We start from the raw sequence: 14,179 nt of genomic DNA, 5'->3' as shown, positions 1-14,179 counted from the left end.
AGTTCTTTTAAGCACCCATGGATGTGACTCCAATAAAAATAAAAGACAAACCCCAATACTTCCACCTAAATGTACATGACTGATTGTGATTTTTATGTTGTTTAAGGACAGTTTTTTATCTTTCAGCTAAGAACTGGATATAATCATGAAAATTTCAACTTTATATTTTCCATTATTGTTTGCCTAAAAAATTTTTAGACTCAATTTCTTCTTGAATGGAAAGTAGAAACAAAACATTAGGAAATGCTGCTTTCCCCCCTGCAACTAAGGGGCAAAAAGTAAAGAATTTTTATTTGGAATTCTTTCAAAACTCTTTGCCCCTATTTTTTTGACAAATACCATCATGACAAGTGATTAGAGTGTCCATATATTTCTTCATCTGCCTAGTGTTAATCATTTTCATCCACTGAAAGTCAATATCCTTGTTTTTCTATGAACAAAGGTGAGAATTAGCACATTTTAGCAGTTATCCTGGGGTCTGGGTTTAATGACTAGCACCATTATTTCTAAAGTGACCTGTGTAAAATAGGGTTGCAGAGATTAGGAAAGTGACGTATATAAGGTATTTAATATAGCACTTGAGATTTCTTAAGAGCTTAAAAACATCAGCTACCATTATTGCATTTAAGTGCAATATTTTACTAGAAGCGCTGAGTTATTAATGGTCATATACCATTGTACAATTTTATATTTTATGGTCATTACTGCTTGCCTCCCTTGGGAAAAGAATCACTTTTTTGTTCAGGTAGCAGAGAGAAGTTCCTTGTCTCAAAGAAGTGAATGCAGCCCAGTGCCAAGCTATGAAGTACAATTCTTCAAAGCCAATGGAGTAATTCCGTTTCTCTCTACCAGAGATTGGCACATGACCCAATTCCAAATAGAGAATTCATATAAGAGAAGTTTGCCTTGGGCTGGAGCAATAGCACAGAGGGTAGGGTGTTTGCCTTGTACGCGGCTGATCCGGGTTTGATTCCCAGCATCCCATATGGTCCCCCGAGCACCGTCAGGAGTAATTCCTGAGTGCATGAGCCAGGAGTAACCCCTGTACATCGCTGGGTGTGAAGCCAAAGAGAGAGAGAGGGAGAGAGAGAGAGAGAGAGAGAAGTTTGCCAGAATGTAAAAAAAAATCTTCCTCTTATTAGAAGGAATTTCAAATATGGGTCATATTACTTCTTGACTGTTAGGCAAAAGATAAATGTTTTAATCTGAGGTAGTTTTCTTAACAATGATGCAGTGACTAGTCATTGCATCAGATTGGAAGGTCTGAATCATGAACTTCTAAATACACCTGCGATCTCTTATATCCAGGTGGTGAATCAGACAAGCTATTTAAAAATCTCCATTCTGGGTCAGAGTGATAGTAGAGTAAGTAAGGCACTTGCCATGCATGCAGCCAACCTGGGTTCAATCCCTGGCATCCCATATGGTGCCCTGAGCACTGCCAGGAGTAATTCCTGCACATCACTGGGTATGGCACCAAAACAAAACAGTCTTCATTATATAAAGGTATTCCTTTAATTATAGCAGAAATATGCTGAAATGACATGCAGACTAAATGGCAAAAGTTAGTCCTATGTATTAATCATAATATAATCTCTGTAGACATGAAAGTCATTGGTAGTACAGCTGCGAGGGCACGTGTCTTTCATGCAGCTGGCCTGTGTTCAACTCCCAGTACTCAGTATGGTTTCGCAGGTCTGCAGGAACTGATCCTTGAGGGCTGAGCCAGGAGTAAGCCCAAAGTACCAGTGGGTGTGGCCCCATAACAACAACAGAAAAAGTCACGGATAACTTAGAATTCTATTTAATTAACCCTAATATGCATTTCTAGTTTTTTCTTTTGTTTTAGTAAAGCAGATGATTGGTTACAACTAATAATAATTAAAATTTTAACTCCTTTACTCTAAGAAAATGGAAAGTATCATGATGGCTAACAAAACAGTTAAAAAGAGAAAGAGAGGCTCAAGTAAAGACAGCTTTCTAAAAAACTGACCAGGCTCAGAAAGTCCGAGATCTAGAACCTATTGTACTAGTCAAGATCAATAAGGTAGAGTGCAACTTTTTCTGGTCTGTCTAAGCAGTGTATGAGAAACAATGGATAAGTATTATGATATTTACAGAAAACTCATTTCTTAGTGGAGGTATTTAAAACCCTTTACATCAAATAGAGACTAGTACCAGGGACAGTCATTTCAATAAGAAAGGGGAATGAGACAATCAAGGTCACACAAAGAAATAAACAACAGGAAAACTGGGAAGAAAAATCTAATCTTGTATTTGTTCAACTGAAATATTTTATTGATTTGGTCCTTATGTAATGAACCAATTTATTGATTTTTTTCTGAATCTTTCCTATATAAATATAACACACAAATGGAATTTTACTAAAGTATTGGCCTAGTTAATCTAAGACCTTATTCTTTTCATGGTTGCCAAATTACATATTTACCTGTTTAAGGTTAAACTAAAGAAAGTCAACCCAGTGTCAGGAAGAAACATTTCTTGGAAGTTTTAATTCTGTATCCCCATAATGTTGGGCTTACTTCATTAGATGAGAAATCCTGGAAATTTCAAAGCTGTCTTCCACAGTAAACTGCTTCACACTTTGCAATTGATTAAGAACAGCAGAGCCAGGCAGAGCTGTATATCAAATTAGAGTTGATAAAAGCACTTAATGCAGATTTGAATGCCTTCTTGAAAAAGACTTCAACTTCCTTAAATTGACATCACAACAAATTCTTCAAGCAGCATAAAAAGTATTAGCTGAAATGTTACGGCTTTGGCTTAAATTTCCATCTGCAGCTCATCAAATGACTAAACAGTAGAAAGGAATTAAACCCAAATCAGACTCATTACAGAGTCGGATATGCTGACAGAATATAAACTTTCATTGCTTCACATCTGGAGATTTGGGTGGCTAACATTTAAATTCCTATGTTTGTATGCTCTGTGCACAAGGAGGAAAATGTAGGAACGCAGGTAATACACACTATACTCATATTTAACTTTTAGAAAAACGCAATTTCTACACACACATATTCATACATATGCGCATGGGCATATACATAGACACACACAGACACACAGACACACACACATACACCCTCTTCTTTAGTCCCCCAAATTCTTTGAGGAGTGAGAAGACAACTCAAAATGAAGATATTATTGGCTTTAACTAAACCCTAGTAAAAATCCTGATAAACAAAGCAACTGAGAAATAGACAAAATGGCATTGTAACGTTGAATACTAACATCTGGTCATGTCCCATGATAATTTACATGTCCTTTTCCCCTTAACCACCATGCTCAGAGGAATATTTCAAATGTTCTCACATGACTTTGCCTGCTACCACCAGAATTCCAATAATTGTCTTCTGTAGTGCAATACAAACCAATCAAGTTAAAGTCAACAGACTCTATCTTCTACATCCTACTACATCCTTTCAAATAAAATTCTCTAGAGCACACACTGTCTCTGCCATACCATTGGATCCCTCTGATGCAGGAAATCTTGGGAACTTTTACATTAGTATTTCCAAATTCTAAATCTAACAACAAACAAAGAAACACAAGTTTGATTCGGCAGTGAAGTCCCAAAGCCGTGTCTAGTATAAGGCAAATGCCCAACCTGCTGTATTATCACTCTGGCTCCATGTGAAGATACTCTTCTTAAAATATTATTAATTTGTTTTTAATTATGAGACACACAGTTACAAAGGTGTTTATGGTTGGGTTTTGGTCATACAGTGTTCCAACATCAATCCTTTTACCAGTGTACACTTCCTACCACCATGTCCCAAATTTCCTGCCTGTCACCCTCCCACCCGAGCCTACCTCCACAGCAGAGACATTTTTCTTCCTTCTCTCTGTCTCTGTCTCTTTTTTTCTCTCTCCTTTTGGGAATTATGGTTTGAAGATATTCTTATGGAAAAAATTATATTTCCTTCGAACCTGGAAATTACTCAAAGCTTGGAAGACACAGCTGATTAGCTCAGCGTGAACATTCTCTTATGAATGCAACCAACAGTTTGCTATAGACCAATATGAACGGGATCTATTAGGGTGAGAGAAAAAAAGTTAGGAAAAGAACCTAGGTAAAGCATTATCTTTTCCACAAATAGCATTCACCTTTCCAGTAATAGTTGCCTGTGAACCTTTCTGCACAGCAGGAGTGTGCAAACAGTGTGATTCCTCAAAGGCACCAAACTGTGGAAACTCAGAAATGTTTAAGTGCTCAAAAGAGAGGATTAACAAAAATGCTCGAGTACAGATAAATGCAGAAAATATTCTTTATTCATACCCAGGAAATATTTTTAAATGAATCCGTTTTTGCATATATTAAATGATAAGTGATAAGCTACACTGCATCAAAAAAATTATCTTTAAAGAAAAAATCCATTGGATTGGAGCAATAGTACAGTGGGTAGAGCATTTGCCTTGCAGATGGCTGACCCAGGTTCAATCCCTGTCATCCCATGTGGTTCCTTGAGCAATGGAGGAGTAAGTCATGAGTGAAGAGACAGAGGTAACCCCTGAGCACTACTACATATGGCCCCCAAACAAAATAAATAAGTAAATAAGAATAAAAGTAAAAGCCATAAAAGCCATAGATTGAGATCATTATTTGCTCATGTGAATATGATTTGAAACCTCACAAAATATATCTACTTGATGTCATACAGGTACCCTATGCCATAGAAATTAAACTGCAGGAGAATTAAGTCTTATTATCCAAAACTAGGAACACTTAAGATGAAGATAGTTCAATTAAAGTCAATGCATCTCATTCATCAAATAAGATGATATGTTTGAAGGTGCTGGGGAAATAACAAGACACTGACATAAGGCTATGAACCAGTAAAGAAGCTGTACTAAAAGCTAACGTGGCATCAGACTGGTGTCATAGTAAGGAACCAACAACACAGTTTCTTCTGCCAGCTGCCCGGCCATTCCAGGCAAGGCTTGTCTCCAGCTGACACCATTGGGCCTGATCCGGAACAGGATGAAGAGTTTCCCTTCCAGATAGACCTAGTGCCATTTTAACTGGCCCACAACATAGCCCCTGTAGCAATAGATCTATTCACAACTTAATTGCTGCTCACAGTTATATTTCCTGTCATATGATGAGGAAGAGAACAATTCGTAGCCTAATACCTCAATATCACCCAAGGGGGTCTAACTACAAAATTTACCCCCCAGAACAGTAAGAACACTAAAGAGAAAACACATGGAAGCCCACCAAGTTCAATGAGCGAAAACTGAAGTCACAAACAATACCAGCCACATCAGTAGATTCTCAATGACTTCAATGGAATCCAGATGAGGACTCTTAATGAAGTGAAAGAAATGATGGCTTAGGTAATTAGCACAGCACAAGAAAGCATGAGTTGAAATGAGAAAACTACAACAATACAAAATAACAGAAATGAAGAACATGGTAGGTGGTATTAAAAATAAAACGCAATATAAGCTCTGGACAACAGATGACAGCATCTGAGCGAAAGATCAAGAAGCTCTGAGACAGAAGGAGAAAACTGTTAGGAAACCAAAAAAGTAAGGGCTAGTTTAAAAAGAACTGAACAGCATAAAAAAATTGTAAATCTACAACTGTACCTAATGGTGTTTCACTAATAAAAAAAAAATCTAGCAAAAAAAAAAAAGAACTGAACAGCATCCAGAGCACTATGGGATGAGTTCAAGAGGAAAGATATAAGAATCGTTGGAGCCCCTGAAGAATAGGAAGGCAAATGTGATGAAGAAACAGTAGAGAAATCATCAACAAGAATTTTCCGGAGTTGAGGATTGCAGGCACCAAGATCCAATAGGCCCAAAGGGTCCCAGCCAAAATATACTCAACTAGAAAAACTCCCAGACACTTTGTACCCAAACTGGCAAAAGCCAAAACAGAGATAGAATACTGAAATCAGCAAGATCAAAAAAGAAAATTACCTACAAAGGAAATCCCATGGAAGTTATAGCAGCTCTATCAGATGAGACTCTACAAGCCAGAAGAGAATGGAGGATATAGTACAAAAACTCAACAAAATGAACACTTCGCCAAGAATACTCTATCCAGCTAGATTATCATTCAGATTTGAGAGAACTGTACATAGCCTCAAAGGCAGGTAACAGCTTAAGGAATTCATAGCCTTGAAACCAGTTTTGCAAGAAGCATGAAAAGAGCTTCTTTGAAGGACAAGATAAACTTCCCAACATGTGACACAGAGTATGGCACTCACTCGTCATGCACATGGTTGCCCTCTACTAGATTAAGAAACATACATTTACTCCTAGCATGCTCAGGGATTTTTTTGTTTTGTTTTCAATAATGAATTAACACCTCAGTTATACTGACTGTTCTATGTATGATCAGTTTTTTTTAACATCCAGGGATTTTTATTACAAGTTTTAACTTATTACCACAGACACTTAAGTAATACCTATAATATTTCTGATATAAACCCTTTCTTCAAACATTTTGCGATTAAAACAATAGAGGCTCACAAACAGAACCTTACTGATAAATTTTCTGATAATTCCATCTATCATTCAAGTTTTCTTGGCACACATAATACGAAATAAGCTTGTTATATGTCTGAAAGGAAGCAATCTGGAGGATGGGAGAGAACCTAAAAACACTGGTAGGGTGAGGAGGACACCGGTTGGGGGATGGTGTTGGGACACTGGATGCCTAAAACAACTCTGTTAAGAACAATTTTGTAAATTATGGTGTCTTAAAAAAATAAATTGCAAAATAACTTTATATAAGAGATCATAATCTTCAGAGTAGCCCTGATACCTGAAAATCTCATATCACATTACCCCAAACTCACATCTACACCAGATCATTGAGAATATCACAGAAGACTAAAAAATATAGAAGTTACTCCTCAGACAAGCAAGACATATGTGACTCATTCAATTCCTTGCACTGTATCCCAAAATGAACTGTTGTAAGTATTAAAATGCTTTGAAATAGAAATCCTTTAAATAAAGAGAATCAGTCAAAACATCTAAATACTGGCCACTTCCTCAATTATTCTGGGCTGTTTCCAGATTGTGAAAATATCCAGGTTGTTTCTCTTGCCTACTGCCTACTGTACTATTTTTGTTCCTGTTGGTAACTTCACCAAGTGGCATGCAAATGTAGGTAAAGAAGTTGCAATCAAATCATTTTGAGTTGACTGACTTTTACAAAGTCCTATGGCAGTGAAGACTAATGCTATAGGATAAAATGAAACACCTGAATTACAGAAAGATTTCCATCGTTCTTAGAGATAATCTTGGGGTCTGAGCAAGAGTACAGTGGGTAAGGAGCTTGCTTGCCTTGCATACATACATACTTGTACAGCTGATTGGAGTTCGATCCCCAGAACCCCATATGATCCCCCAAGCACCACCAGGAGTGATCCCTGAATTTAGAGCCAGAAGTAAGCCCTGAGCACCACTGGGTATTGCTCAAAAAACAAAATAATTAAATAAGATTAAGTTAAAAAGTAGAAATAATCTTGTTCTCACTACTAAACGTAATTAGGAGTTTGCTATCATTTCCAAAACAGAAATGCAACATAGCAGAGAAACCTTGACAAGGTAAACAAACGAACATTCTAAGAGAAGCAAGAATCATTTAAAATATTTTTATTTACTAGAGCAATCTGGGCTGGAGCAATAGCACAGCGGGTAGGGCGTTTGCCTTGTGCGCAGCCAGCCCGGCCGAGCCGGGTTAGATTCCTCCGCCCCTCTCAGAGAGCCCGGGAAGCTACTGAGAGTATCTCACCCGCACGGCAGAGCCTGGCAAGCTACCCGTGACGTATTCGATATGCCAGACACAGTAACAACAAGTCTCACGATGGAGAGGTTACTGGGCCCACTCGAGTAAATCGATGAACAACGGGAGGACAGTGACAGTGACAGAGCAATCTGAGTTATGTGTTTACAAATACATTAAAAACTGGGGAAAATAAACTGAACACTCCTGGAAGAAATGCAACTTTTAGATTACAGTCTTGTGTGTATGTGTGTAAGAGAGAATGGAAGGAAGGAAACAAAGGCAGGGAGAGAAGGAAGGAGGGAGAAAAGAAAGAAGAGAGACAAGGGAGGAGGGAGAGAGACTTTGGAACAAGCAGGGCAGAAGAAGGGAAAAGAAAGCCAAGCAACTGGCAGTGGAATCAATCACCAAGAATGACCTATTAAATTGTAATTTCCCCTGAAGGGTTCTTGGTCCTTTGTCATTCTACATGTGACTTTAAAAAATGAAATTGTTATCTGGTTTGGGGGAAGAGTACATGACAAGCTTTCTGGCTTCGTGTAAATCACTTCCTCAACTTTTTTTTAATCTGTAATATGTGAATACTGCATGAGAGAAGAAAATTTGAGTGATCATATGGCTCCTTTGCCCAAGGCATTCCCAGTTCACACCCACTGTCCTGGTATAATATTACTTTGGGTCCGGATGCTCTCTCTATCATGAGCCAAGCAGAACACTGGGTCCCGTTAGTCATTGTGGCAGTTATTGTTATTCTAGGACTGTCCACACATTTATACAAGAAATGCTAATATTTTATCTCCTTCATACACTCAGGAATAGACCCTTTTAGCTGGAGAGAGTAGATGTTGATTGGGGATCTTGCTTTTCATTAGGGCTATAAACTAGGTTTTTGTAAGTGGTCAAGATCTGAGAGAGTTAGAGTATTCCTAATAACTAATGAACTTCAGGAATACTTCCCAGAGACTAGAATAGTACTGGGAGTGTCCCACTGTTTAAATAAAGAGCTAAGGGTAGTGGATCCATACAGCAGGCAACTTGTCCATCTTCACGAAATCAACTTTACAAAGAGGTTAAAACTAACATTATCTAGATTTTTTCGGGGTTTTGTTTTGTGTTGGGATCATACCCAGTGATGCTCTGGGGTTATTCCTGGCTTTGAACTCAGGAATTACTCCTGGCAGTGCTTGAGAGACCACATGGGCTGCCAGGGTTCAAACCTAGGTCAGTCTTATGCAAGGCAAAAGCCCTGTACTATTGCTCCTGCCCCAGATTTTTTTCTTAAGCCTTTCTCTGAGAGTCTTCGAGGTATACTGGGAATATAAAAAGGGATCAGTAAATATTTCTCTACATATAACTGAAGGTATCCTCAATCTTCATTTGCACATGACTTCTCTTTGGTCCCAGAGCAAGGTCTATACTAATCAGAATTCATATATTGGACAGAAATATTGCCATTGTTAATCACAACGTACTCACTACAGCATATCTGAAAAAAATAGCTACATGTGATGCTTCCAACTGGTACACGTTTCCCTTAGCAACAGTAGGTGTTTTGCAATACACAGCAGCTCTTTCCTACTAAAAAGGGCCTGCTCAGATCCCCAAAGCAGTTCATTTGTTACTGGAATTCTCTTTAATTAAAAAAGTTGGTGAGTATAAAAGAATTGCTCCTCTATGCACTAATAATATTTTTTTTCAGATAGTGTAGGAAGGGTGCAAACTGTCCTGGAAAGACTTACTGAATGGATTCTGAATATACCTCTACCTTTTGGACTCTGAGTATGTTGAACACCATGGGGTGGTTTGAAACTACGGTGAGCCAGTTAAGTTTCAGGCTGGTGGAGAACCCACAGGTCAGCTTCACACATCAGTACAAAAAAAGTTTTCCTTTCCTGTGAAATACTTCGGATATCATTTCTAAACCTATTTTGAAGAACATCTGCAAAGAGCACTCAGAAAACCCTTAGGTCATTTTCCACCCTGCTGGGAGATGAAGTTCTTTGGGAAGGTAGAAAGCTGAGATGGTGGTTGAGGTAGAAAGGGGATAAAGCAAAACAGTAAATCTTCAAAATAAATATGTCACGAAGCAGCAATGTATTTTGGTCTGTGTTTATGCAGCCGGCTATCTACTGGAGTCAGTACCAGCTACTCACACAGCAATTCATGGAGGATGCCCATGCCTTGGGAAGAAATGGTCTAACACAGATGTTATACCACTTTAGGGTGATTTACAAGCAAGAGCAGCACATTAAAATAGATTAATATTACTTAAACACTGGTTGAGCATTTACAATGTGCTAGATATTGTGCTAAGTGCTTTACATCTTAATACATCATCCCGTGCCTCGAGGCAAGGATTAATCTTGCCTCCATTTCACAGCTGAAAAAATGGAGGCAGAAAGTAGTTAACTACATGCCCAGGGCTAATGCAAGTGCAGAAGTAAGAGATCTGAACCAAGTCCATTTGGCCCTCCCTACGTGTGTGTTCTGGGTGAGGGCAGGGGAGACCAAGGACTGACAGCTGTAGAGGTGTGCACAGGAGAGCAAGTTAGCACAACGCTTCAGAGGGAGAACAGGTTAAGTACGGCTGGGGCAGAAAAACAACACAGAAGCGGATGGGCAGCGAGTATAAGGATGGCTCTGAATTGCCATCACTGGCGATCAGGGACAAAGGGAGTTGGCCTCTAGTCTTTGAATTGTTGGCAGAAACCTCTCCCAGCTGTTCTGTGTCAGACAGACCATTAGCAGATCACTGGAATTTTCCAGGTTAAATGAGAAGGGCACGAATAGCAGTGAGAACCACTGCGTAGCTGGGGAAAGTTTGGATGAGGTGGGGAAGGAGCATTAGGACAGGTGTCCAAGGGGAAAGGGATCTGGAACAAGGGAGGTCTATGTATAGCATTTTATTTCCAGACATCAAGGTCATTTAGAATTCCCAGCTCTATTCAAATGAAAGGGCAGCCTGGGCATGCTGGTGAAAAGAGAAGGTCAAGAGAAATAGTGAACAAAAGCATACGAGGCAATAATAGATTAAGTTGATCTGTTAACTCTTCAGAAGAGACAAGTACATACGTGTATATACAGACATATATAAAATTACATTTCCTCCACAATGTGTCATTAGGAAAACAAACAAACAGAAAACTTAACCTAGAAATGTTCTTGGAATAATCCTTCCTCTTACTACCTGCTATCTTGCAAAACAGCCATAGTTATAGAGATTTTATTGTTACATTTTAATTTTTTCAATTTTATAAATAAGCACCACATATAATTAGGAGCCGGATCCCCTACTTGGACTTGTGGGTGGGCATCCTGGCCTCTCAACCCTAGGCTAATTAATTAGCTGCCTGCCCCATGGCACAGCTTTTCAGCTAGCTTGAGCTAAGAAGCTGGAGGCCCCGAGGCTTCTATTTTCTACTCCATCTTCTCCACAAACCCCTTTCTCTCTGTGCTATAGAAAACATAGCAACTCAGAGCTGTGCTAAGGTTCTAAGCAGGCTAATGTTGCAAGAAGCTTAAAGAAGACTCAGCACAAAGTAGATTTTTCTCTTCCTCACTCAAAAAGGACTGAAAACCATTCTGATCGCCAAATAAATGCTAAAAAGTCACCAAGTTCACAAGACTGCAATAGAGAGATTAAAGGAGATCGCAGATAGGAGGCCTTATTTCACTTTAAAGTCCCCCTGGCTAGGTGCATAGTACATGTTGAATAAATAGTTCCTGGATGAATGGGGAAAAAATATTAAAATTGTGTTCCGGGTACTCTTAAAGAGTAGAAAACAACCATCATTTGAAGTCATTTTTTGATGTATGTGGGGGGCAGGGGAGAAGAACAGGGAGTTGAGGGAGGGTGGAAAGAAAAAAATACTTTGTCTAACCATTTGAAGAGACAAGAGGAGAAAGCCTTTACAAGAAATCCCCCTAACCTCAATATTGTCACAACATAATCTTCTATGTAGTGAAGCAGTAACAAGAATTAATGGGAAAAAAATCACCTGGACTTGAAATACTGGAAATGATGACCCCAAACCCCATTGTTGATAATCAAACTCATAGTGAGTCTTTCCAGTGACTAGAAAACTGTTCCAGAATGATCCTTATATGTCACATTCTTTTCATTGATCAAAACATGGTGGGACAAAGGAAGATTCACCCTTGAGTGTGAAGTGTTACCCAAAGAATGAATTCAAGGGAAGTGATTTATGACTACAACAAATAAAGGAATGCGTCTGGGTGTCTGTGTGTCTCCAATGGCTTCCCACTTGTAGAAAAACAGCTTCAGACAAGCCCCACAGTGTATACCGTGGTACAAAATGACCCAGGAAAAAATGGTTTCTGTAGGTGTCATTTGGAGATGCAGATCCCTGTTGGCTCTTTGATCACTGCAATTATGTCACAGGTTTTCCTGCCCAGATTTTGTTTACATAAGAACAATCTTGCCATAGGTCATCTGTGTAGAAGATCATTAATCATCACCAGTTCTGTGGGCAGAGATGGGTTAATTGGTATATTCATAAGTATCCAATTTTTTTCTTTGAAAAAAATTTATTTTCCAATTTCAAATAATTAAGGATAGGTTAGTACCTGCAGCTCTTTTATCAAAGCACAAAGGCTGCTGGTGAAATAAAGAAGACTTTGTTTCTAAACTGTTCAGAAAACACAAGCCATCACAGATCACCTGAAGGCCTCATTTTAATTTCATTCCAGATCCTTGATGCCTTGGAGGTTGTCTTTTTGAAATCTCTCATTGCTGAAATCTGTAAGTAGGTCAGAAATGGAACTTTGCAATGGAACTTTATTTTAAGGTCCTAATAAATGGCTAGGGTCAGAGCCTCGCTTGTTTACATTTCAGAAAGTCAGATTATTTGGACTCTAACAAACCTTGGGCTTGTTAAACATTCCCACATTAAGGAGCACCCTGAACAGATCTATACAGACAAGGGAGGATCACAGGAATCTGAAAGTGCCTCTATCCACAAAAAAAGATGAGCCTGAGGCTTTGGGCGACTAAGTACTTCCCCCCCCCCCCCCCTTAGACAATACCCTAATAAAACAATTATGAAGTACTCTGAATCCTGGCCACACCCCTTTGATTAAACCATACTTCACAAAACATTTAGATAAAGCCTGACCAGATTAAATAAACTCGGAGCGGGGGGGGGGGGGGGGGGGAGGGGGGGGGAGGGAATAAAAAACGCAGCCCCATCCCAGCTTGCTCAGTCCGAAGGGCATCATCCCACTTGAGAATTTAATCAAACAAAATCCTCTGTAATTCCATTGCAGCCTTTGCACTTAAGGAAAGCTCCTTGAGTCTGACATTTTGATTCTCATGGCAGATGGAAGCAACACACACACACACACACACACACACACACACACACACACACACTGTAGACACACACACACACACACACGCACGCACACACACACAACTTCCTTGGCTCCCTAGCATATGCGTCCCAGGGCGATTTCATTCCTCGGATCTTATGCAACATGCAACAAACAAACAAACAAACAACAAAGGTTGTTTCCCCCGACTCACTATTACTCCACGATTTCAGCAAATACTTGATACTGATCTCAAAGAAGCCGGAATCCTGCTGGCTGGCCATGTCGGCGGCATACAAAGAGGCGCGGGGCGGCTGGCGCGGCCGGCGGGGCAGGTACGGGGCGGGGAGGTGCCGGTCCCCGGCCGGGGATGCAGGAGCGGTCGGGAGCGGCGAGAGGGCGGCGGGCGCCCGGCACCTCTACCTGCGCCGCGGGCTGCGAGTCCTCATTTAAAGGGCGCGGAGCAGCGGCCGAGAGATGCTGGCGCTGCGCCTCCTCCTCCTCCTCCGGGTCCAGGACTGGCTTCTTATTTGCTGGGTGCTGATCCCGCTGCAGCCTTCAGTGGCGGCGGCCCCCGCGGCTTTCATTTCGGAGCTGCCATAGCCAGAACCGCCGGCCGCCGAGCATGCTCGCCTCCCGCCAGGTACGGCACCCAGGAGCTCCCACCTGAACTCCGACCGCGCCTGGGTTTGGGGGGCGGGGAAGGGGGCGATCTGTTTGTTCCCCTGGGAGGGAAGATTGCCGGGCCGGCCTCTCGGACGCGATGCGGACCCGCCTCCCAGCCCGCACCGCGCTCCCCAGGCAGCTGCAGGGCTGAGGGATGGGCTGGGAGCGCCGCCTCCAGCCCCTGCTCACAGGCTCGACCTGAGCCACCTCTCCGCCCGGGTTTCAGCTCGGTTTCAGCTCGAGGAGGAATTTCCCAGCTTCGGTGGATTTGCCTCTCGTCGGAAATGTTTCCAGGGAGCAGCTGCCGGTGCACGCACTGGCCTCTTCTCCCTCCTCTGTCTATTCCTGAAATATACACAACTGCATCATCGCGCTGCAGCGAGCAAAGCTGCACCCCTGGATCTGGTTGCAGTG

The 14,179-nt window shown here is 40.9% G+C and overlaps 1 protein-coding gene across 4 annotated transcripts in view; it reads right to left on the bottom strand.

Moving 5' to 3' along the window:
- Positions 1-14,179, bottom strand: part of FRY (FRY microtubule binding protein) — a 381,871-nt gene that overhangs the window by 258,585 nt on the left and 109,107 nt on the right. For 3 of the 4 annotated variants that reach the window (XM_056110037.1, XM_056110038.1, XM_056110040.1), the window contains exon 1: positions 13,314-13,435. The exons of the other annotated variant lie outside the window; for it this stretch is intronic. In XM_056110037.1, the coding sequence (XP_055966012.1) occupies positions 13,314-13,383 (70 nt within the window). In that variant the 5' untranslated portion in view covers positions 13,384-13,435. Of the gene's footprint in view, positions 1-13,313; positions 13,436-14,179 lie in introns of those variants that run through there. 4 annotated transcript variants of the gene reach the window in all.

The sequence above is a fragment of the Sorex fumeus genome, unplaced genomic scaffold (genome assembly GCF_029834395.1).
Source record: "Sorex fumeus unplaced genomic scaffold, SorFum_2.1 ptg000008l, whole genome shotgun sequence".
In the NCBI taxonomy this organism is placed as follows: Eukaryota; Metazoa; Chordata; class Mammalia; order Eulipotyphla; family Soricidae; genus Sorex; species Sorex fumeus.
The sequence above is the reverse complement of the archived record's forward strand: the minus strand, read 5'-3'. Positions and strand labels throughout refer to the sequence as shown.